Here is a 24,740-nt window from a genome sequence, read left to right as displayed (position 1 = left end):
TCCTCCCAAATCAATCAACAACAAATTGTTTTTCCCCAATTGTTCGTTTTTTTTTCTTCTTCTTATACTTACAACAGACTATTTCCATATTCGTGAGCACGTACACCCACCGACAGGCCAACAACAATGGCGGGCGCACCATAACCCATGGCAAAGTAGAAACCCATTGGACCATGATTAATATCACGCATTTCCGTTAGCATACGATACAAATGTACACAGTCCACCGTTGTCCAGGCAAAGGCGGCCAACCAGAAATAATGCAAACAAATCGCAATCAGTTTGCAGGGGAATTCGTTTTCGAGCAAATTACGACGTGATTGCATGCCCACAAAGAACAGCAATTCGGCAAAGAAGACACACAGGACAATGTTCTGATGAATGGTATTCGAGTTGGTTTGTTGGCCACGCAGCAGGGCCAATGCAATCAGGACGCTCAAGAGAACAGGCAGGGAAACTAAGAATGCTGAATATGAAGTGATTTGAACCAGCAGCGATGGTTCGGGTATATCTTCGGGATCGATAACATCAACAATGACAGCATAATTGGAGATATGTGTACAGGTGCAATTGACAATAATGGGTGGTGGTTGCATGGCACCAGGACCACCACCAGCACCGCTACCACCATTCGAGCTGCTGCTGGCCATGTGTAGATGTATATTGTCATAATCGGGTATGTCAGTTTGACAGCCAAGTCGAGTCCATTGATTGGTAAAGGAATTCCAGCGTACACATTGTGGATTGGAGCGGGGTCCAAAACGTCCTGGCTCTATGTCCAACCACATTTGCAATTTGATGGGTTGTGAGAGATGGGGGGAGCCCAAGGAACGATAGGAAAGATGTTGTGACTTTTGTGACTGTTCACTGGGATAGATAACCTCCACCTGGCGCTTGACCAAACGACGATTGCGATAAAAGGCTTCATTTTCTCCCTTATGGGGCGTCATGTCCTCATGATCGTCGTGTTCTTGTGAATGCTCCATGTGTTCCTGGGATTGATCATAATGGCCCATATCTTCGGGAGAGTTGATAATTTCTTCACCCGAATTGCCGTGGAATTCAATGTTGTCATCGAAACGCACATTTAGGTGGGGCTCTTCGGGATCTTCTATTTCCACAGCTTCATTGCTATCATGTTCCCTTGATGACGAAGATGAGGACGAGGATGGTGGTGGAATTTCATGGGCAGTTATCCTGATGTTTTCTATCATGTGTTCCTCACTGGCCGAGTTAGAGGAAGCTTGGCTGCCGCCACCATGTTTCTTGGGCACATCAAAGACCTCGATGAATTCTTGTTCACTGGAACCCGTGGCGGAATAGGTTTTCTGTGATGATATTTTGCGATAGGGGATTTCAATGCGTTTCTCCTCGGCCTCTGTGGAGGGCACTAAAATCGCCAAAGATAGAATGGGTGAGGCCACCTCAATATCCACACCCCAACGTCGAGTAATCGTTTCATCAAACATATCCGGCAGTAGTTGACCCACATCTTTGTACTGGGCATAGGAAATTATGGCCTTGTAATCATTTGTACCATAGGTCACTTCATTACTTTCGGGTGGTGTAATGCCCAACATGTCCAGCGGCACCAACACCTTGGTGTATTTATCAAATTTACTTTTATCCTGAATGTAGTTGTTGTATTTCGGGAAGGTAATAACCGGCTTCTGCTTGGCCGAATGCTGCAGAAACCCACTCGTGTCGGGTAGTATAATACTTTCCGTGGTAAAAGCATTTGGTTTGAAATATTTCGTCTTATGATATTCACTTAACTGTTCCGGTTCATAGCCGAACAACGATTCGGCTGTGACAATATCCAAACCGAAAGCCATGTTGGGTTGTACAATTTCAAAGGGATTCGTGTAGGTGTCGTGTTGAGACCTCGCCAAAATAACCATGTATTTGTTGAAAGCATCCAGCAAATCATCGGGACCACGTTGTATTAACTCTGAGGCCCTCTTCCATTCCGCCGAATATTTACGATCCAAAATGACACTGGCTGCCTCTACAAGGTTCTTGATGAAATATTTATCCTGAGAATGGGTGAGATTTAAACCATTCTGCATTAATTCATAATTGATGAGTTCTTGCAGTAAACCTTCGGTAACCAAAAGATCTGCACCGTAAAGGCGATCATGGGAAAATTTCATTTCATCTGAAAGATATTCCATTTCCAATTCATGCGACCACACATTGTTGTTTTCATTCACCAGGAAAGAGGATTCCATTTTGTAGCGACGATGATCTTTGGCCAAAGGTTTTTTGTGGACATTTCGGGAGCTGCGATCTACCGTGGTACATGCTTTTTGTAGATTTTCTGCTGTCTTTATGGCCACAAAGGAATTTAGTTCCAGTTCGAGTTTTTCCAATTGCGACAATTGTTTGCGCAGCTCAACAAATGGTTCGGAGGTACAATTGAACATATCCGGTATAGTCCAGCCGCCGGATATACTATCACACGACCTTTGCCCCTTTCCCTTGGAGGGTGAGGGACAATTTTCGACGGTGGTACTGCCCAAGGGTGTGCGGGGCCACCAAACCCCTGCAGCAAACGATCTGGGACAGGCATCATAGACCACTTCACAGCCATTGAGGGTGACCTCGGCATAGGGATTGGAGCAGGAATCACAACGTCTGCCAATAACACCTTCCCGGCATTCACACTGGCCCGTTAAGGGATTGCAGGCACTATTGAAGGACCCAATGGAGTAGCAGTCACAGGGTATGCAGGCCGTTTCATTTGGTGGCTGATAGTGGTTGGTTTTGCAATGACACTGGCCAGTGGTTTTGTGACAATCCGGGTGATAACCCTGCTTGACATTACATTTACAGGGTCCACATACCTTTTCACCCCACCATCCTCCCGGGCAGGGTTGTTGCACGGTCTTTTCACAATATTCTCCATGTTGATAGGTGGAGTTACATTCACAATGATAACCCTTGGGTTCCGATATGTTGGCTCTACAAACACCAGCTGCACAGGGTTTCACGGTGCAAATTGGCAGGCAATCAGGTCCCACATAACCGGGTAAACATTCACATTCCGCATGATCCCAGGCGGTGGTGCAAGTCGAATGGGCGGGGCATGTTACGGGACACTCTGCCTTTGACAGGCAACCATCTTCTACATTTTCACGAATTGTGGGTCTGGACAATACCGCCTGAGAAGCACCAATGCGTACCTCTTGTATACAACCCTCATAGGATAACAAATCATCCACATGTCCTATGGAACTGTCGGGACTGCCAATTACAATTTTGCCCACATAAAGTCCTTGGATCTTTTGCGATATGGGTACTGCTCCGGTACGCTGGCCAAAATCCACCGAAAACAAAATCTCCGATCCCACCCATTTAATTTCCACACGATGCCATTCTCCATCGGCCAAAAAGCCGCCAGCCAAAAACATGGGCTCATTATCGAAAATATAATAGAGTATGCCATCCCTGAGGCATATCACTGCCGAGCTGTTCTGGCCAATTTGTATTTGTATAAGAAAGGCGTTACGTTGGCGGGTCCTTATGGCCAGTGAGGTAACCCAAGGCATTTGTATGGGCCTTAGCAAAGGATTGAAGCTTAGACTGCCATCTCCCGAAAATCTCCAAGGGGCTGGTATGGTCTCTTGACAATTGTTGCCGGCATAGCCCTCTGGGCATTCACAGGTATAGGTATTCCAACCTTCGTGGCAGGCTCCGCCATTAAAACACGGCTCTGAGGAACACAAGGGGTTGCGTTGCGGACACCCCGAAATTGTGCCATTGTCGGCCACATAGGAATTCAAATCTATATAGCGTTCATCAATTCTCAAATCGGAAATACAACCCACATAGTCTTGATTGTCAATGGGAAAGTGGGCAGGAATCCTTGGTAGGCCACCAATTTGCAAGGGTCCTGTGAGATCCAAAAAACGATGACAGGTCTCCGTCAGCAGGGAACATCTTTTATCCAATTTCAAAGTGGTTTGATTGGCACAATTCCATTTGTCACCAAAATTGCCAGCCAAGGCCACCGCCGTGTCACACGAATCCACAACCAAGGTAACCGAACGATTCAAATAATTCACCTCCACCTCATGCCACTGGCCATCGGATATTTTATGTTGTTGTGTTACTGCCACCTTTTCGCTGCGATCTCCCAGGGAAAATGTAAACGTGACATGACCCTGAACAATTTCCAAGGCCACAAAGTCGTGCAATTCATTGTAGCGGCCATTATAGAGCAGCAGGCCATTCTCATGGACCGTGGCAAAACGCAACTTAATATTGAAGCGATGTCTCTGTTTCATACTTTCGAAGGTCAGGAAGGAGTTACGTGAGAACGAGCGGGAACGCAATTCACATGTGGCCGTATAGGGTGGTGGTTGGCTAGTCATGTAATTATTCATACACGACAAACCACCCTCACATATGTCCGACATGCAAGGCTTCAATTTTTTGATATCAGTTTCACAATTCACACCAGTGTGGCTGGCTGGGCAAACGCAGGTATAACCACCCTCTCGACGCACACAAGTGCCTCCATTTTGACAGGGGTCCGAATAGCACAGATCCACCTCAGTATCACAAAGATAATGTTCCTTGCTGCCGGTGAAACCCTCAGGACAGGAACATGCAAAGGTGTTGACAGGATAGATGGGACGAAACAGCACCGTATCGCTGTGTATAAAATCCGAGGCATTACCAAATTTCAAAACTGTTAAACATTCCTCAAAATTCAAGCACGGCTCACGAACACACAAATTATCATCGAACGGCAAGACCTCCACTGTGGCCAGGCGGGCCAATATGGCACGATTCAAATAAACCCTCTCTTGCAGATATTGCGGCGTATAAAACTCTTCATGTGAAACATCTGGACGCTTGGCCGAAAAGCTAACATTTAAAATGCGCGATGTGACATCAGTGTCATCTTGTATGGAAAAAATGAAAATATTCTCCTTCGGGCAGGGTATTATGGCTGCCAGGCCATCTAAAAAGAAATTCAGCAAGGGCGAAAGAAAAGCCTCTTCGGTCATTTCATTGAGGCGCACCGTCACCGAATTGAACAGCATATCTTCCGTTATCAGTCTCACTGCCAACTGCATTATGGCCTTGGCCTCATTGATGCCATCCGTCACCGATACCTCCATGGTGGCAAATTTAGGGACATTGGTATTTAATTGGGGACTTAAGCTAAGCCCTCCGGTGGTTTGATTCAATCTTATCAAATTGGCATTATTTCCCGACAATATGCGATAGGTTAGCTTATCACTGACATCAGCATCAAAGGCTGGTATGCGTCCAATATCACCGCTGGGGAAATGATCACGAAAATTGTTGAAAATCACCTGGAAATCTCGCAGTACCGGGGCGTTATCATTTACATCGGTAACCAAAATTTCAACATGGGCATCGTTTCTCAGCGGCGGCGAGGCAGCCCGTATTACCAATTCAAAGCGTTTGCGATTTGATTCATAATCCAACTCGGTCATTGTCAGCAACTGAGCCCTCTCCGAACCTGGTCTTGTTACCAAGGAGAAAGAATTTGAATCATCTCCCCCAATAATGCTGTAGTGGACCACTGCATTGATGCCCTCATCTGGATCATGCGCGTGGATCTCACCCACCACAGAACCCACGGGGGAGTTTTCGGGTACATATAGCGTTATTTTGTCAGAGGGGAAGGTTGGTGGTGAGTCATTAACATCTTCCAGGCGTATCTGCACCTCCACTGTACTAGACATGGGTGGCGATCCCTTATCCACAGCAATGGCTGTCAAATGGTAAATGGCCACACTTTCACGATCCAAATTTTTGTTCGTACGTATGGTGCCCGAGGTGGGGTCCACCACAAAGGAACCATCTTCCACATCACGATCACTTAGCAAATACTTTATGCGTCCATTAAGGCCAATATCAGGATCAGTGGCGGATATTTGCAACACAGAGGTACCCACCAAGGCATCTTCCAAAATGGAGGCCTGGTAAAGGGGATTCTTGAAATGTGGTGGATTATCATTGACATCGGTAACACTTATCTCCACATCAGTGGTATCACTTAGCGATGGGTTGCCACCATCCTTGGCAGTCACCGTCAGCAAATAGCCACTTGTTGCCTCTCTATCCAGCAGGGCATTGGTCACAATTGCTCCAGTTTGGGGATTAATGGAAAACGGATTTGGACTCCCCAGGCCATTGATACTTTCTTCATTCAGGGAATAGGTTATTTGGGCATTAATACCCACATCACTGTCAGTGGCTGATACCACCAAAACCGTGGTACCAATGGGTGCATCTTCAAACACCGAGGCACTATAGGGAGCATTTTCAAAGATTGGAGCAAAATTATTGGCATCTGTAATGTTGATATTCACAGTGGCTGTATCTGCCCTACCTCCCGAATCGGTGGCAGTTATGGTCAACAAAAATCGCTTCTCTTGTTTATAGTCCAGCGATTGGGCAATGGTTATCAAACCTCGACCATTTTGTGAGGTAATGGCAAAACGTCCCCGAGTATTACCCGAGGTAATTTCATAATGCAAGCGGCTATCTTCATCAGGATCTGTGGCCGTAACTGTACAAACCGGTGTGCCTGGTGGCTGGTCTTCCCCCACATTGGCCTCATAATATTTCGGATTAAACACCGGATCATTATCATTTACATCCTGCACGGTAATTACCACCGTGGAACTTGCAGATTTTGGTGGCACACCACCATCTTTGGCTACCACCTGAAATGCAAAACGATTTTGTTCCTCACGATCCAATTGCTTTATGGTATGAATCCAACCCGAGCGAGGATCTACAGCCAGTGGGAAATTATCATCCCTCTCCGAGATGCTATAAGTTATTTCAGCATTTGATCCTTCATCACTGTCATAAGCCTGCACCCGTATAATATTATAACCCACCGGGACATTTTCCAATACCGATTCTTGAAATTGTGATGTATAAAAGCGCGGAGCATTATCATTGGTGTCGATAACATTAACCAACAACTGTGTGGTATTACTTCTCGAAGGACTGCCACCATCTTGAGCGCGTATAACCAAACGATAACTGCGAACACTTTCATAATCCAGCGGTTTTACCAAACTCACATCACCACTCATTGAGTCAATGGAAAACTGTGATTGTGTATTACCACCAATAATTGCATAACGTATTGCAGCATTATTGCCCTGATCGGCGTCAGTGGCACGAATATGGGCCACAACATTATCATCACCCCATTGATCTTCCGGTACTTGGACTGTATAGGTGCGTTCACTAAATTGCGGATAATTATCATTGTCATCCAGGATTTTTACTAAAACACTGGCTGTGGCTGTTTTACGTTCACTTTGGGCCGAAGCCATATCCGAGGCGGTAACTATTATATTATAACTATCCGAAGTTTCTCGATCCAGCGAGGTGCGTGTAGCAATCACACCGGTACGGGCATCTATACGAAATATGGGTATTTCTTGATCCTGCAGAGTTCCGGTGCCATCTGAAACAAAAAGAGAGGTGGGAGAGGGGAGTTAACATTGGCATGCAGAACTACAAAAAGAGGGTGATTATAAAACAATACAATATTTGTTGAGGCAATATCATGGCCATGGCTCTGGAATATAAATTCTGCATATAAAATTTTAAAAAAGTGTATTTATTTCTACCACAAACATGAACATTTTAAGAATATCCTTTTAAGAAACGCGGATTTTTAGAATTATTTTTATCAGGGAATTTTCGATTTTTTTTCGGGAAATTTTTGATTTTTAAGAGTATTTTTTTCATTGAATTTATGAAGAAATGTTGATTTTTAAGAATATTTTTTCAGGAAATTTGAATTTTTAAAGAATGCTATTTCAGAGAATTTTGAGTTTTTGTGAAGATTTTTTTTAGAGAATCTAGGATTTTTTAAGAATATTATTTCAGGGATTTTTGAATATTTTAAGAATATTTTTTCGGGAAATTTATAAAGAAACCTTGACATTTATGAATATTTTTTCAGGGAATTTTGGCATTTTGGGTTTCTATTTTTCAGGGAATTTTGAATTTTTTAAAAATATTTTTTCAGGGAATTTTTAAAGAAACCTTGATTTTTTTTAAATGTTTTTATTTAGCTCACCCCGTTTGTTTTATTATTTATTCTTGGGTCAAATTTAGTAATTCAAGAGGGTAAACTTCCTGTCAACCGATTAATCTGAAATTTTGTATACACTTTGGATTTTGGTGACAATACAATTATGTTTATTCATTATCATTATAAATTCAAGATGGCCGCCGCTACAAAATGGCGGATAACGTAGGTTTTATCAATCCCATCAATATGGGTATCAAATGAAAGGGCTCAACAAGCAGAATACAATATACTATAAAAAATTGAAATCCAAGATGGCGGCCGCTACAAAATTGCGGATAACGTAGGTTTTATCAATCCCATCAATATGGGTATCAAATGAAAGTGCTCAACCAGTAGAATACAATGTACTATATAAAATTAAAATCCAAGATGGCGGCCTCTACAAAATGGCGGATAACTTAGGTTTTATCAATCTTATCAACATGGGTATCAAATGAAAGGTCTCAACAAGTAGAATACAATTTACTATGCAAAATTGAAATCTAAGATGGCCGCCACTACCAAATGGCTGATAACAATTTTTTATCAATCCCTCCAATATGGGTATCAAATAAAAGGGCTTGACAAGAAGAATACAGTGCACTATACAGTACATCTTATACACCCGAAATCCATACAGTTTCCAGCTAAGTACAATTACGGGACAGCTGAATGAAGAATTGTGCCTTTAATACTATCATGGGCTTCTACAATACATAAAATGCGGGCAGCACTGTGGATCACGCAGTCGTATACTTAGGTGCGAAACTGTTTGAAGAAGGTCAAGCCTACATGGCTCTTAGTAGAGTAAGATCTTTGCAGGGACTACGTATAGAGGAGTTGGACTGCAATAAACTAACGGGCAAGAAACCTTGCAATAATGAAGCACTAAATGAATTAAACAGAATGCGAAATAAAAACTAAAAATAGAAAATAAAAATAGGTAAAAAAACTTTTTAAGTTAAACGGTTTTATGTTAAACATACATTGCAATGTTTAAGATAAATGTACTAAAAACCAAAAAATAATAAAATAGATACAGTCGTGGGAATTATAAACATATGCATAGACTAGACTAAAATAAAACCGTGGGGCACGTCAATTGTCTACAAATTATCGACTTAATGTGCGATAGAAGAATTGTTTAATTGGTCGTTAGGCAGTTGGCCCGCAGACGATCAGGAATTACTTACTATTTTCTTGCTCATGGAAATTCCAATAGTTGTACACTCCATGTAAATAAAAGAGATGTTTCAACTAGTTTATCGTTGGACATTCACACTGCTGGCTGGCGAGGAATCGTTTCACTGCTCGTAGTTTATTTTTAATCGACAAAGTACTACCCGCTCACCACTATGAAACCCTAAAACTCGCTTATAATCGAGCTTGCTAGCTTGTTTCCACATTCTAGCCCTACTTATCACACGTCCATCGTTGTCGGTTGAACAACTGCCTAATTATAGTGTAACATTACAAAACAAACATTTTAATCAACGATTGTAGACAATTGACGTGCCCCACGGTTTTATTTTAGTCTAGTCTATGCATATGTTTATAATTCCCACGACTGTATCTATTTTATTATTTTTTGATTTTTAGTACATTTATCTTAAACATTGCAATGTATGTTTAACATAAAACCGTTTAACTTAAAAAGTTTTTTTACCTATTTTTTATGATTATTTTTAGGTTTATTAGGAGTATTTTTTCAGGGAATTTTGAATATCTTAAACATTTTGGATTGTTGGATTTTTTGAGAATTTTGGATTTTGTAGAAATATTTATTCAGGGAATTTTTGATTTTTTTAGGAAATTTTGAATTTTTAAGAATATTCTTTTATGAAAAAACGTTGATTTTTAGGAATATTTTGAATTTTTAAAGATTATTAATATTATTTCAGAGAATTTTGAATTTTTAATAATATTTGTTTGCGAATTTTGTTTCTTTAAAGGTATTGATGTTTAAGAATATTTTTTCAGGAAATTTTGAAATTTTGGATTTTTAAAAGTATTTTTTTAGGGAATTTTAAATATTTTTAGGGAATGTTTTGGATTTTTAAGATTATTTTTTCAGGGAATTTTGGATTTTTGGATTTTTAAGAATATTTTTTTAGAGAATTGTGGATTTTGAAGGAATGTTTTTTTACGGAATTTTTGAAGAAACGTTGATTTTTAGAATCATTTTTTCAGGGAAGTTTTAAGGAATATTATTCAGAGAATTTTGGATTTTTTGGGAATTTTTTTTCAGGGAAGTATCGATTTTTTTAAATATTTTTTCAGAGAATTTAGGGGGAAATTAGATTTTTAAGAATATCTTTTCAGGGTAATAAAGGATTTTGTACCAGGGAAATTTGTATTTTTTAAAAATATTTTTCTTGTGAATCTTTGGGAAAACGTGGATTTTTTAAGAATATTTTTCATGGAATTTAAGGCGAAACGTGAATTCTAGCGAAGTTTTTAAAGAATATTTTTCAGGGAATTTATGGGGAAACGTGGAAAATAAAGAATATTTTTCAGGAACTTTTGATTTTTTAAGAATGTTTTTTCAGGGAATTTTGTTTTTTTTTTTTTTTTTAAGAATATTTTTCAGGGAATTTTGTATTTTTTTATATTTTTTCAGAGATTTTTGGATTTTCAAAAATATTTTTAAAGGAATTTTGGGTTCTTTAAGAAAATTTTTCAGGGAATTTATAAAAATATTTTTTAATGGGATTTTTGGTGAAAAGTGTTTTTTTTAAGAATATTTTTTCAGGGTTTTAATTTTTTCAAACATTGTTTTAGGGAATTTTTGAGGAAACTTGATTTTTAAAAATATCTTTTTATGAAACTTTTGGGAATTGGATGTTTATAAGTATTTTTTGGATTCTTATGACTATTTTTTCAGGGAATTTTGAATATTTTAAAAATATTTTTAGGGAATATAGGAATTCTTAAGATTATGTTTTCAGGAAATTTTTATTTGTTTGATTTTTTTAAGAATATTTTTTTCAGAGAATTTTGGGTTTTATAGGAATATTTTTTCAGGGAATTTTGAACTTTTAAGAATATTTTTTTAGAGAATTTATGAAGAAACCTTCTTGTAGGAGTTTGGATAAGTGGACTTTTTAAAATTATTTTTTGAAGGACTTTATTTGGAAACGTGGGTTTTTTATATTAATTTTTTGAAGGACTTCATTTGGAAAAGTGGATTTTAAAAAAATATTTTTTGAAAGAATTTATTTGGAAACGTGGACTTTTTAAAATTATTTTTTGTAGGACTTTATTTGGAAACTTGGTTTTTTTTAAAATATTTTTTGAAGAATTTATTTGGAAACGTGGATTTTTTAAATTATTTTTTGAATGACTTTATATGGAAACGTGGATTTAAAAAAAAAATAATTTTTGAGCACTTTATTTAAAAACGAGGATTTAAAAAAATATTTTATTAGCAATTTATTTGGAAACATGCATTTTTAAAAATAATATTTATGATGACTTCATTTGGAAACGTGGATTTTTAAAAATAATTTTTTGAGAACATTATTTGGAAACGTGGATTTTTAAAAATAATTTTATGAGTACTTTATTTGGAAACGTGGATTTTTAAAGACAATTTTTGTAAACGTGGATTTTTAAAAATAATTTTTTGAGAACATTATTTGGAAACGTGAATTTTTAAAAATAATTTTATGAGTACTTTATTTGGAAACGTGGATTTTTAAAGATAATTTTTTGAGTACATTATTTAAAAACGTGGATTTAAAAACTATTTTATGAGTACTTTATTTGGATACGTGGATTTTTTAAAAATATTTTTTGAGGACTTTATTAGGATGTATGTATTTTTAAAATGATTTTTTGAGGACTTTAATAGGATGTATGTATTTTTATAATGATTTTTTGAGGACTTTATTTGAAAATAAAATAAATTAAAAATATTTTTTGAGGACTTTATTAGGATGCATATATTTTTAAAATTATTTTTTTAAGGACTTTGTTTGGAAACGTGGATTTTTAAAAATAAATTTTTGGGAACTTAATTTGGAAAAGTGGATTTTTAAAAATAATTTTTTGAGAACTTCATTTGGAAACGTGGATTTTTAAAAACAGTTTTATGAGTACTTCATTTGGAAACGTCGATTTTTAAAAAATAATTTTTGAAGAAAGGTGGATTTGGAGGGAACGTGTGTTTTTTAAAATTATGTTTGAGGCAACGTGGATTTTTTAAATTTATTTTTGAGGGAACGTGGATGTTTTTAAATTTATTTTTGAGGGAACGTGGATTTTTTTTTATATTTATTTTTGAGGTAACGTGGATTTTTTAAATTTATTTTTGAGAGAACGTGGATTTTTTAAAAATAATTTTTTTGGGAATTTATTTGAAAACGCGGATTTTTTAAAATTATTTTCAGGAAACGTGGATTTTTTAAAAATAATTTTTTTAGGAATTTATTTAAAAACGCGGAATTATTTTTAGGGAACATGGATTTTTCTTTAAAATTATTTATTTGGAAACGCAGATTTTTTAAAAATATTTTTTGAGGACTTTTTGAGGATGCATGTATTTTTAAAACTATTTTTTGAGGACCTTATTTGGAATCTTGGATTTTTAAAAAATATTTTATGAGGACGTTTTATTTTGAAAAGTGGATTTTAAAAATAAAATTTTTGAGAACTTAATTTGGAAACGTAGATTTTTAAAAATAATTTTTTGAGAACTTCATTTGAAAACATAGATTTTTAAAAGCAATTTTATGAGTACTTTATTTGAATGTGTGGATTTTTAAAAAATAATTTTTGAAGAAACGTGGATTTGGAGCGAACGTGGGTTTTTTAAATATATTTTTGAGGGAACGTGGATTTTTTTAAAAATAATTTTTTGAGAAATTTATTTGAAAACGCGGATTTTTATAAATTATTTTTTAGGGAACGTGGATTTTTCTTTAAAAATATTTCTTGGGAAGTGCAGATTTTTTAAAATTATTTTTGAGGGGACGTGGATATTTTAAATTATTTTTTAGAGTACGTGGATTTTTCTTTAGAAATACTTATTTGGAAGCGCAGATTTTTTAAAATGTTTTTGAGGGAACGTGGATTTTATAAAATTATTTTTGTGGGAACATGGAGTCTATAACGTGGGGGAACGTGGATTTTTTAAAATTATTTTAAAAATTTATTTTGAAACGTGGATTTTTTAAAATTATTTTAAAAATTTATTTTGAAACGTGGATTTTTTAAAATTTATTTTTTGAGAAATTTATTTGAAAACGCGGATGTTTTTAAATTCTTTTTTTTAGGGAACGTGGATTTTTCTTTAAAAATATTTATTTGGAAGCGCAGATTTTTTAAAATCTATTTTTGGGGGAACGTGGATTTTTTAAAATTTATTTTTGGGGGAACGTGGATTTTTTAAAATTATTTTCAGGAAACGTGGATTTTTTAAAAATAATTTTTTTAGGAATTTATTTAAAAACGCGGATTTTTTAAAATTATTTTTAGGGAACATGGATTTTTCTTTAAAATTATTTATTTGGAAACGCAGATTTTTTAAAAATATTTTTTGAGGACTTTGTGAGGATGCATGTATTTTTTAAACTATTTTTTGAGGACCTTATTTGGAATCTTGGATTTTTAAAAAATATTTTATGAGGACGTTTTATTTTGAAAAGTGGATTTTAAAAATAATAATTTTGAGAACTTAATTTGGAAACTTGGATTTTTAAAAATAATTTTTTGAGAACTTCATTTGAAAACATAGATTTTTAAAAGCAATTTTATGAGTACTTTATTTGAATGTGTGGATTTTTAAAAAATAATTTTTGAAGAAACGTGGATTTGGAGCGAACGTGGGGTGTTTAAATATATTTTTGAGGGAGCGTGGATTTTTTAAAAATAATTTTTTGAGAAATTTATTTGAAAACGCGGATTTTTTTAAATTATTTTTTAGGGAACGTGGATTTTTCTTTAAAAATATTTATTTGGAAGTTCAGATTTTTTAAAATTATTTTTGACGGGACGTGGATATTTTAAATTATTTTTTAGAATACGTGGATTTTTCTTTAAAAATATTTATTTGGAAGCGCAGATTTTTTAAAATTATTTTTGAGGGAACGTGGATTTTTTAAAATTATTTTTGTGGGAACTTGGAGACTTTAACGTGGGGGAACGTGGATTTTTTAAAATTATTTTAAAAATTTATTTTGAAACGTGGATTTTTTAAAATTTATTTTTTGAGAAATTTATTTGAAAACACGGATTTTTTAAAATCTATTTTTTGAGAAATTTATTTGAAAACACGGATTTTTTAAAATTTATTTTTTGAGAAATTTATTTGAAAACGCGGATTTTTTTAAATTATTTTTTTTAGGGAACGTGGATTTTTCTTTAAAAATATTTATTTGGAAGCGCAGATTTTTTAAAATCTACTTTTGGGGGAACGTGGATTTTTTAAAATTTATTTTTGGGGGAACGTGGATTTTTTAAAGTCTTTAAATTTATTTTCGGGCGAACGTGGATTTTTTAAAATTATCTTAAAAATTTATTTTGAAACGTGGATTTTTTAAAATTATCTTAAAAATTTATTTTCGAGGGAACGTGGATTTTTTAAAATTATCTTAAAAATTTATTTTCGAGGGAACGTGGATTTTTTAAAATTATCTTAAAAATTTATTTTCGAGGGAACGTGGATTTTTTAAAATTATCTTAAAAATTTATTTTGAAACGTGGATTTTTAAAATTTATTTTGAAACGTGGATATTTTCAAATTTATTTTGAAACGTGGATTTTTTAAAATTTTTTTTGAAACGTGAAGTTTTTAAAAATTATGCTAACAATTTATTTTTTTAAATTTATTTGAATCGTGCATTATTTAAAAATATTTTTGAAAATTTTATTTGAAAACGAGTTTTTTTTTAATATTTGTTTAAGACTATAATTGGAAACGTCGATTTTCTAAAAAAATTGCTTGGAGAACTTGTTTTCGAAACAAGAATTTACAAAAAATTTGAGGGCTTTATTCGTAGACCTTAATTTTTAAAAAAATATTTTTTGTTGACTTTGATTGGAGAGATAAAAAAATGTTGAGCACTTTGGAGACGTTGAAACAAGTAGGGGTTTTTAAATATTTCATTCGAAAATTTCTAGTTCATAATATCGATAACTTACCCGTTATACTTTCAATACCATAATCGATTTCAGCATTTTTACCAATATCCTGATCGGTAGCCCTCAACGTGATGACGGTAGATCCCACTGTTGCTCCCTCTCGTATCGACGCCTCAAATTGTTCTGCCTCAAATGTGGGACTGTGGTCATTACAATCCAAAACATTAACCTGCAGCGTTGTTGTACCCGAGCGCGGTGGAAAGCTGTCATCAGTTGCCACCACACGAAAATAATGAACATCCATTAGTTCACGATCCAAACTAGCCGATGTGGTAACAACCCCAGTACGTGAATCAACTTTAAACAGCGACTGAGAACGTGAATCCAATAGTGAAACCATTGAATACACAACAGGAGAATCTTCAGGATCACGAGCCCTCACAGTGGTAACACTTGATCCAGCTGGTTGTTCTTCCAAAACTGAGGCAACATACAGGGCCTGTTCGAAGTACGGTGATTGATTGCGTAGTTCTCTTCGCACTCTCTTTGCAATATCGGTGTCATTAAATTCCTGATAATGATAGACAATCTTTAGGCGATGATCCGAATCCACAATGTCACTACGATCACAGCGAATGTTAAAAGTGATGCTAACTTTCCACATGGATTCGTGAATGCAAACATCACGACTTGCCACCAAATCACGATTTTGATGTTCAATGACAAAACGTTCATCATTCACGTCCAAAAAGTTCACCTTACAATGTTGGCATATGGAACGTGGCAGGAAGGCATTGAGATTGTTGATGAATTGAGATTTCCTTAGGCAAATTTGATTCCATTTGTCGGTGGTGTGTATGGCATAGGAAGCATATGTTTCAGATATCCATTGTTTGGCTTCAGATATGCGACGGTGTAGATTTACGGCAGAGGGTGAGGTGAAACTTGGCGATGATGATGCCTCCAGTGACAGCATTGATCTTCGTTTACGACTCAGAATGCGGTGACGCATTTCATTATCAAAAGAATTGCCAAAAATTAAATCACCATCACGAAATTCACTCAGCGAATGATTATGACTGTAGGATGACGATGAGAGACTGTTGCCATGTTTGTTTGTATCTCTAAATTCCCCATAGCTACGTTCATACTCCTCCAAAGGATCCAACTCTTCAACGAATCTTCTTCTGCGCCGACGTTTCGAGTATCCCGTATCTTCTTCCTCATAATGACGTCCATGTATCTCCTCCTCCACTCTTCGGTCTTCGTTGCATGTATGACCCGATACAAATATCCTTATTGGCAAACTATAGTAGTCTATGCTACGCAAACGATTCGATGTTGAATCCACATAGAAAGTGAATAAATTCGGATAATAGATTCCATCACATTTCAGTGATTTCTTCAGTTGTATCTGGCCATCCTTGTGATTGACCGAGACTAGATGATGGACAAAATGTGCCGATTTGTGGGCATTAATTTTATAATGGCGCTCCGAGCCCAATTTATACACCGATGCATTGAATACCACCGTACCAGGTGCAGCATCTTCATGAACAATTATCAGATACGCACTGGAGATTTGTACTGTAAGGCAGATAATGGCTAAGAGTATTAAGAGCGGCTGGTTGTTGCATCTAAAGGTGGAGGTGGTGGGTGGCCGTATGGCGTGCAAGTTGGGCGATGATGAGGCCACTTGTCCCGATTGCTGATGTTTGTGGTGGTGGTGGGGGAGGTTTTGGAATTTTCTTGTTGCTACTGATGATGTTGAGGCCCAAGTGGATGTTGTTGGTGTTGTATCGCAGCTAATACTGTTCCTGCTACTCACAAAGCCGGGCACTCTCTTTAATGCGGCTAAAATTGTTTCACTGGCATTTGCTTTTGTAGCGTTTGTTGTTGCTGTTCTTCTTGTGGCTAATGATGAATGAGAAATAGTTTTTGAGTTGCAGAAATGTGCTTTTGATGATGGTGCTGATGACGATAATGTTGCTACTGCTGCTGTTGCTTCAAATGTTGTTGTTGTTGTTGCTGTTGAGGACTCTGTTGATGGCAGCCACTCTTCCGTATGTTGTTGAAAACACATTTTGTTTGAGTGATGATGAATGCCTATGTGTGTGTGTGTGTTGGTGTGGTTGCCTGTGCGGCTAGAGCTTTGGTCTTATCAAAGTTTTCACAGTACGTATGCCTGTGTGAGTGTAATTGAAAATGACCACCAAAGTGTTGTATAGTTTTTTTTACTGTCCCGCCCCTTTCTCCCACACTCTTTTTTGCTTCTGCTGCTGTAAGGCAGATGATTTTGAGTGGCGTTTTGATGTGGTCAATGAGTTATGTGTGGCTTAGAGGTGTATGCATGTGTTTGAGTGTCTGGTCAAGACCTTAATTAACCACACATCAAAAATATTTCTTTAAATAAAACAGCATTTGTGCGAGTCTCATTTGTAAAGCTGTTTATGTGGAAATCTGTAAAGAAACAAGCCAAAGAAAAAAGGAATTTTAGAAAGGGTTTGCATAAAGAGGGAAAATATGTTTATTAACACGTTTGACATTTCTGTTGTATGTAGAAATTAATAAAAAAATTATTTATTATTATTTAGGTTACTTATAGATGCACATTTTATAAACTAATCAAACAACTACTCAATTTTTCATAAGATACAATCATTTTAAACTATGTATCTTAGCATAACCAATCTTGCGTCCAGTCGACTGGTTAAGAAATGAAGTAAAAACCTTTTGAGATCTTGTAAAAAATACATTTCTTCGTCTTCTATGTAAAAAAATATCTCCAGATATCCTTTTGAGGACTTCTATAGACAGAAGACTTCTTGAGGTTTTTGCATAGACGGAAAACCTCTTGAAGTCTTCTACATAGACGAAAAACCTGTTTAGGTCTTCTATAGACAGAATACCTATTCTAAATATACGTAAGACTTCTTCAGGTTTTCCACCTAGACGGAAGACCTCTTGAGGTCTTCAATAGATGAAAAATCGGTGACCTCTTGAGGTTTTCTATAGACGGAAGACCGGTGACCTCTTGAGGTCTTCTATAGACGGAAGATCTGTTGATGTCTTCTATAGACAGAAGACCCCTTGACGCGTTCTATACAAAAAGGCGTATTCTATATCAATGATCAGGACTTGACGCTGGCTGAGCAGATTAAGGACTCTACATCTGGTAGCCCTCCACAGAGTTTAAGGATAACAACTTCAATCAACTATTGAGGGTACATTTTTATACCCTCAGCATTTATGCTTACGAGGGTATATACACTTTCATACAGGCAAAATGTGCCTCATCGAAATAATGGTTTTAGACCCCAAGTATGTTTGGACGAAATGTGTTTCAGACAATTTGGAGTCGATTGAGCAATGTCCGTCCGTCTGTCTGTCTGTCTGTCTGGCTGGCTGGAGAGCACGATAACTCTCGAACGGGTGAACCGATTCGGTTCAAATTTTGGCTTTCGTAATATTTTGCCCAAACTTAGTATAAGTTCGAAGATGGGCTATATCGGTTCACTCCTTCCGGTACCTCCCACACAAAAGTTCGAAAATGTTTGGAAAATTTGTGCGCACGATAACTCATGAAGGGAGTAACCGATTTGGCCCATACTTTGCACATCCTAAAATATGTACCAGACTTAGATAAGGTTTCTATATGGACTCAATCGGTCCACTTCTTCGGGTAGCTCCCACACAAAATTTTGGAAAAGTTCAGTTTAGGGCCACCTCTCCAATCGCTTTGATTTTTGTTTTAGCAACTTGTAATCATTGCCCTCCATACGACGGTACAAGTTTCATTGGCGGCAAGTCCATACTGCCTGAGAAAATAGCATGAAAGTTGCAAAAAACCCCCTATGACACCGTGTGAGGTGCTTGCAACGCAAGATAACTCTAGAACGGATCTGCCGATTCGGTCCAACGTTTAGCCTTAGTAATATTTTGTCCAAACATAGGTTAAGTTCGAAGATAAGCCATATCGGTCACCTCCCCCACAAAAGTTCAAAAATATTCGGAAAAATTGTTCGTACGATAATTCTTGAAGGGAGTGGCGGAATTGGTCCATACTTTACACATCCTAATATATTTCCTGATATGATATGTGTTGAAGCAACTTCCATTAGCTGCCTCAATTACGACGGTAAAAGTTTTTTTTTCAGGGGCAAGTCCATACTTCTTGAGAAAACAGCCCGAAGGGTGTAAAAACCTTATAGGCACCATATGTAGTGGCTGGAGATCCACTTCCATAATGGTCTATGTCGATCCATTTCTTTAAATATCGCCTCCTTTGATCTTTAATCCTAATCAACATTTTTGTCGGTTCATACATCCAAACTTTTTAAAACCCCCTAAATACATACGTTTTAGGGAAAAAATGTTTCAATATAAACAGACTGAGGGTATATCTCTGTCAGCAAAGCTGACTGATACTTTTTGACTTGTTTAAACCAAATTGGCTTTCAGAGGGTTCAGATACAATGTCTTCAGGGAACTGTCTATCCACTCATATGGTAGGGTCTCTGAGAAATCAGCATTTGCCAGCTCTAGTCCTGCTTGTAGAATACTCCGAGATAAAACCTAAATTTCCAGCAGAAACCAACCTTGGTGATCCAATAATCAGGGAACTGACGACCGAGATCAATAGATTGGTAAACTAAGGCGGTTAAATCGCTTTCCAACCCTGGTTAGAGGAACGACCTGTGGCATTGTTTTTACACATCCACAAAGGCGTGCCTGTTAATTTAACAGGAGATAGTATTGTAGCATTAAATATCTTCCATCCGAAGATTAACCGCCACATTTCTCCAGTGTCGTAGTCGTAGAAGTCATTCGAAAAGCACAATCATCAAAGGCAAAACTGATCTCCATAGTTAAGATGAGAAAGATGCGAATGGAAAAGATAATCTTACAAACCGCCAGTACCAAAGACACACGTGGTGTTACTTTTCGGATACCTTTAGGAAGCAATGAATGAGACTGACATTCACTCCATAACCGCACATAAAGCAGAGGATTTTTAGACTCGTCTGGAGTAACAATCTTGATGCGATTCGAGGCTTGAGGTCAACATTTTCTTTATTTAAAACAATGTTGAGATACATGCATTTTTTAATTAATAAAACAATGAATGAACCTAAGCATGTCCAGGTGGTGACTTCTTACCTAAAATAAGATCCCCTAACGTCTGGGTGTTAAGCTACCACGTACCTACTGATGTTTTTCAAAGTTTGCAGTGAAGTATTAAGCCACGGAGCCACGTTGATACCTGGTCACCTGTACGAGTAAAAAGCATAGCTCCCAAGTGCCTGTCGTGGTAAGGAGGCTATGCCACTGTCGTCTTCAGTCCCTCGACAAATTCAATATGTCATGGACATATGCAAAAACGAAAAAGTATCCTTACACTGATGTAGGTATGCATTCATTGGCACCTCCAGTCTTCACTTCAAGTACATCAACCTCAATCTCCCTGACTATTACAAATATGGACAATGACAGCGAATCTCTCAAATCCAAAAAGGACTGTAGTTATGGGCGGGGATGACATTTTGGAACTCCATGTAATAAATTACAGTTTAAACAGATATAAGAGAGCACTCTCTAACCTTATCTAATATAAAGTCCTCCAAAGTCTCAGGGAAGATAGCATACAAGATGGCATTTGCCATAATTTAGCATTGACGGAAGAGGAGAAAGCTATGGACACAACAGTGATCCATGTTTTTACACTCCCACTCAAACCGTCGGAAAAATGCTGTACTGACTCAGACTTGTTAGCGTCGGACAAACCCCATCTGTCATTACTTCTTAGGCACAATATGTTTGGAGGAGGAAATTGATAAGGGAGAATCATCCATAAAAAGACGGATAGATAAAGCCCCCATATAACGAAACCTCCTCGGATTTTAGTTATCTTATAGATTTCAGTTGTATTTTTGTCCATATTAGCTGTATTGTGACAAAGCTGTATGGTCACAAAACTTATCCACCAAATATTGTCAACATAGGTCCATGCTTTGGTATAGCCTCCATATAGCGGAAACTTGCGAATTTATGTATTTTGAAGATGGTCACAAAACATCTTCACTAAAAATGTTCAACACGTTTTGATACAGCTCCCACATAACGATAATTTCTGATTTTAGCTATTTTGAAGATATATGTCACATTTTTTGACAAAAGTCTCGGTAATTTGATATTTGAGGTCCCTGGCGATCACAAAACTTCTCCACTAAAAATTGCAAACATATGTATGTGCATATAATGGTATAGCCCCCATTTAACGGTACCTTCCGATTTGGGGTATTTTGAAGATATGTATTACATTGTTTGACCGAAATACCTATGTTTATTCGTTTTGGTCCCATAAAACGGTGACATCGATTTCAGTTTTTTATACCATCAGTTTTTAGACTAACGAGGGAATATACACATTCATGTGACCTAAATGTGTCCCATAGAAATATTCGTTTTGAACCCTAAGAATGTTTGGACGAAATCTGTTTCAGACAATTAGGAGTCGATTTAGTCATGTACGTCCGCTTGTCTGTCTGGCTGGTGCGCACTATAACTCTCGAACTGATAACCGATATGGTTCAAAATGTTGACCTGATAATATTTTGCCAAAACTAGTTTAATTTCGAAGAAGATGGACCATATCAGACAAATACTTCGGCTACCACCTCCACAAGTGTTCAAAAATTAAGTTAAAAACTCCAGACATAGATCAGCTTCGAATATAAACTATATCGGTCCACTCCTACAAATTTTCAAATTCGAAGATGGATCATATAGTTATACTTCTACCGGTACCTCCTCCAATAAAAGTTCAGACACTTTGACTCAAGAACAGATTGATATTTGTTCGAGAATACATTTTAGAATTTATTTCGGACAATCCTCGCAGTTCTTATTACAACAGTATTGTTTTGGAAAAAACAGTCCATAATAGTATAGCTTCTTTTCACTATATGACAGGCAAAGCCGACGGATACTTTTTTACTTGTTATCTACATTTTCGGTCTTAATTGGACGTAATTTGGCATTTAGATGTGAAAGTGGTCAAAAAAATTTCTACACAATAAAGTGTGGACGTAAGTACTTTCTTAACAAATGTTTCAGTTCATTTCAGTTTAGAATGAAGGTGGAGTGTATAAAAAGTTCGGTCCGGCCGAACTTAATCCATGTTTATATTATAGCCTTTTGCAGGGTTAACCTTCTTTATGAGGATTTTTTTTGAAATATGAGCACTGGATTTGACATTTGAAACCCAGTGGGTTTGTTAAATCCGGTTATATATAAACGTACTATTAACCTATTTTTATACCCTCAGTCTTTTGGTTAGAGAGGGTATATCGTCACCTGAAATGCGCAAAGACGTAACGCTCAAAGGGTTACGTTGAGGGCATTTAAGGTGACGATAAACACTTTGATACTATCAAAAATGTGCCTCATCGAAATAACGGTTTTAGGCCCCAAGTATGTTTGGACGAAATTCGTTTCAGACAATTTGGAGGCGATTTAGCCATGTCCGTACATTTGTCCGTCTGGCTGGTGCGCACGATAACTCTCGAACGGGTCAACCGATTCGAACCAAATTGTGGGTATCGTAATATTTTGGCCAAACTTAGTTTAAGTTCGAAGATGGGTCATATCGGTACACTCCTTCCGGTACCTCCCCCAAAAAAGTTCAAAAATTTTCTGTGAAATGGTATGAACGATACCTCTCGAAGGGAGCCATCTATTTGGTCTTAACTTTACACATCGTATTATTCATGCCACATATAGATCGGGTTGGAACATAAACTGTATCGGTCTACTCCTTCGGGTACCACACAAAATACGGATAAAGTGAAGTTTAAGAGCTCCCCTCGGATCAATATCGATAAACTATATCGGTCTACTCCTTCAGGTAACACACAAACTACGGATAAAGTGAAGTTTAAGAGCTCTTCTCGGATCGATATGAATTTTCTTTCAGCAAGTTGTCCTTTCTGCTGCCTTACGACAATTTTTTTCTTGCGCATGTGCATACTTCCTGAAATATTGGCCTAAAAGCTCCAAGAAACCCTGATGGCACCAACAAAAATGGCAATTTAGCAAGATAGTGTTCTCGCAGGGAGTTTTTGTTCGGTGGTGCAGGCTTAACACATCGTATTATTTCATCCAGTCATGTATAAGGTTGGAATATGGATTGTATCGGTCCACTCCTTCGAGTACCTCCCACACAAAATTCGGATAAAGTGAAGTTTAAGCGCCCCTCACGGATCGTTTTGAAATTTGTTTCAGTAAGTTTTTTTGTGGCTCGCTTTACGACGGTACATTTTTTTGCCGAAGTAAGTCAATAATTCCTGAGATATTGGCCTAAAAGCTCCAAGAAACCCTGACGGCACCAACAAAAATGGCAATTTCGCTAGATAGTTCTCGCAGGGAGTTTTTGTTTGATGCTGCAGGCTTGACACATCGTATTATTTCATCCAGTCATGTATAAGGTTGGAATATGGATTGTATCGGTCCACTACTTCGGGTAGCTCCCGCACAAAATTCGGAAAAAGTGAGGTTTAAGAGCTAGTCTCGCATCGTTTTGATTCGTTATCGGTCGATTGTTCTAGCGGCCCAATTTACAACGGTACAATTTTTTCCGGAGTAAGTGAATAATTCCTGTGATAATGGGCCAAAAGCTCCAAAACCCTGCCAGCACATACTAAAATGGCTATTGTGCAAGATAAATCTAAAACTTTTTCAAAAATTTCTTCCAAACTTAGTTTAACGTTATTTAATATTTCGAGTCCTTTATGAAGAAGTTTGTTTACTAAAAATGTTTGGTATGTATCAATGATTTTGTATTACCCCACATTGCGGTACCTACATATTTCAATGCAAACTCTTAATACAAAACACAGATAATCAATAAGTCACTTGCCCCCATAAGCCACTTGAGCACACACAAGTGTTTTTGGGTCTTATGCTTTTAATACAGATATTTTCTTGTACTCAAGTATTTTTCCACCACCACAAAAAACACTTGGGTGCCACCGTGGTGCAATGGTATGCACACCCGCCTTGCACGCTAAAGGTCGTGGGTTCGATTCCCCGGCCAGGCAACATCAAACATTCTTCAACGGTGGCAAAATACCCCTCAGTAATGTTGGCGACATTTCCTGAGTATTTCAGCCATGTAAAACTTCTCTACAAGTGGTGTCGTAGACACGCCGTTCGGACTCGGCGATAAACAGTAGGTCCCATATCATTGAGCTAATATGAATCGGGGTGCACTCATTGATATGAGAGAAGTCTACCTTGTCCCGTATGGGATGTTTGTGGAACAATTACATTACAAAAAACACTTACGACGCACCAAGACCTTTGCATGTGCATAATGAGTAAAATATGTGTCCATCATATTTTGCACTCGTAAACTCGCAAGTTCTACATAATCGTAGATAGTTTCCCAAGTGGCTTAACAAGTGGAACCACACACAACACTGCAAGCTTTTTTCCACTTTTTGATATTTGCTCCCAGTCCCTCGGAGAGCATGAAACAATCGGTTAAATTAGTAAGTGAAGTAGAAAA

General features: G+C 37.1%; 1 protein-coding gene across 1 annotated transcript in view; it reads right to left on the bottom strand.

The window, feature by feature from the left end:
- The window catches only part of stan (Protocadherin-like wing polarity protein stan), a 228,675-nt gene that overhangs the window by 30,043 nt on the left and 173,892 nt on the right, over positions 1 to 24,740 (bottom strand). The window contains exons 5-6 of the mRNA XM_073989243.1: positions 15,233 to 17,632; positions 73 to 7,474 (exon numbers count right to left, since the gene is read on the bottom strand). Of these exons, the coding sequence (XP_073845344.1) occupies positions 73 to 7,474; positions 15,233 to 17,255 (9,425 nt within the window). The 5' untranslated portion in view covers positions 17,256 to 17,632. The remainder of the gene's footprint in view (positions 1 to 72; positions 7,475 to 15,232; positions 17,633 to 24,740) is intronic.

This window comes from Musca autumnalis, unplaced genomic scaffold (genome assembly GCF_047663935.1).
Source record: "Musca autumnalis isolate F117 unplaced genomic scaffold, ASM4766393v1 scaffold_5, whole genome shotgun sequence".
Classification (NCBI taxonomy): domain Eukaryota; kingdom Metazoa; phylum Arthropoda; class Insecta; order Diptera; family Muscidae; genus Musca; species Musca autumnalis.
The sequence above is the reverse complement of the archived record's forward strand: the minus strand, read 5'-3'. Positions and strand labels throughout refer to the sequence as shown.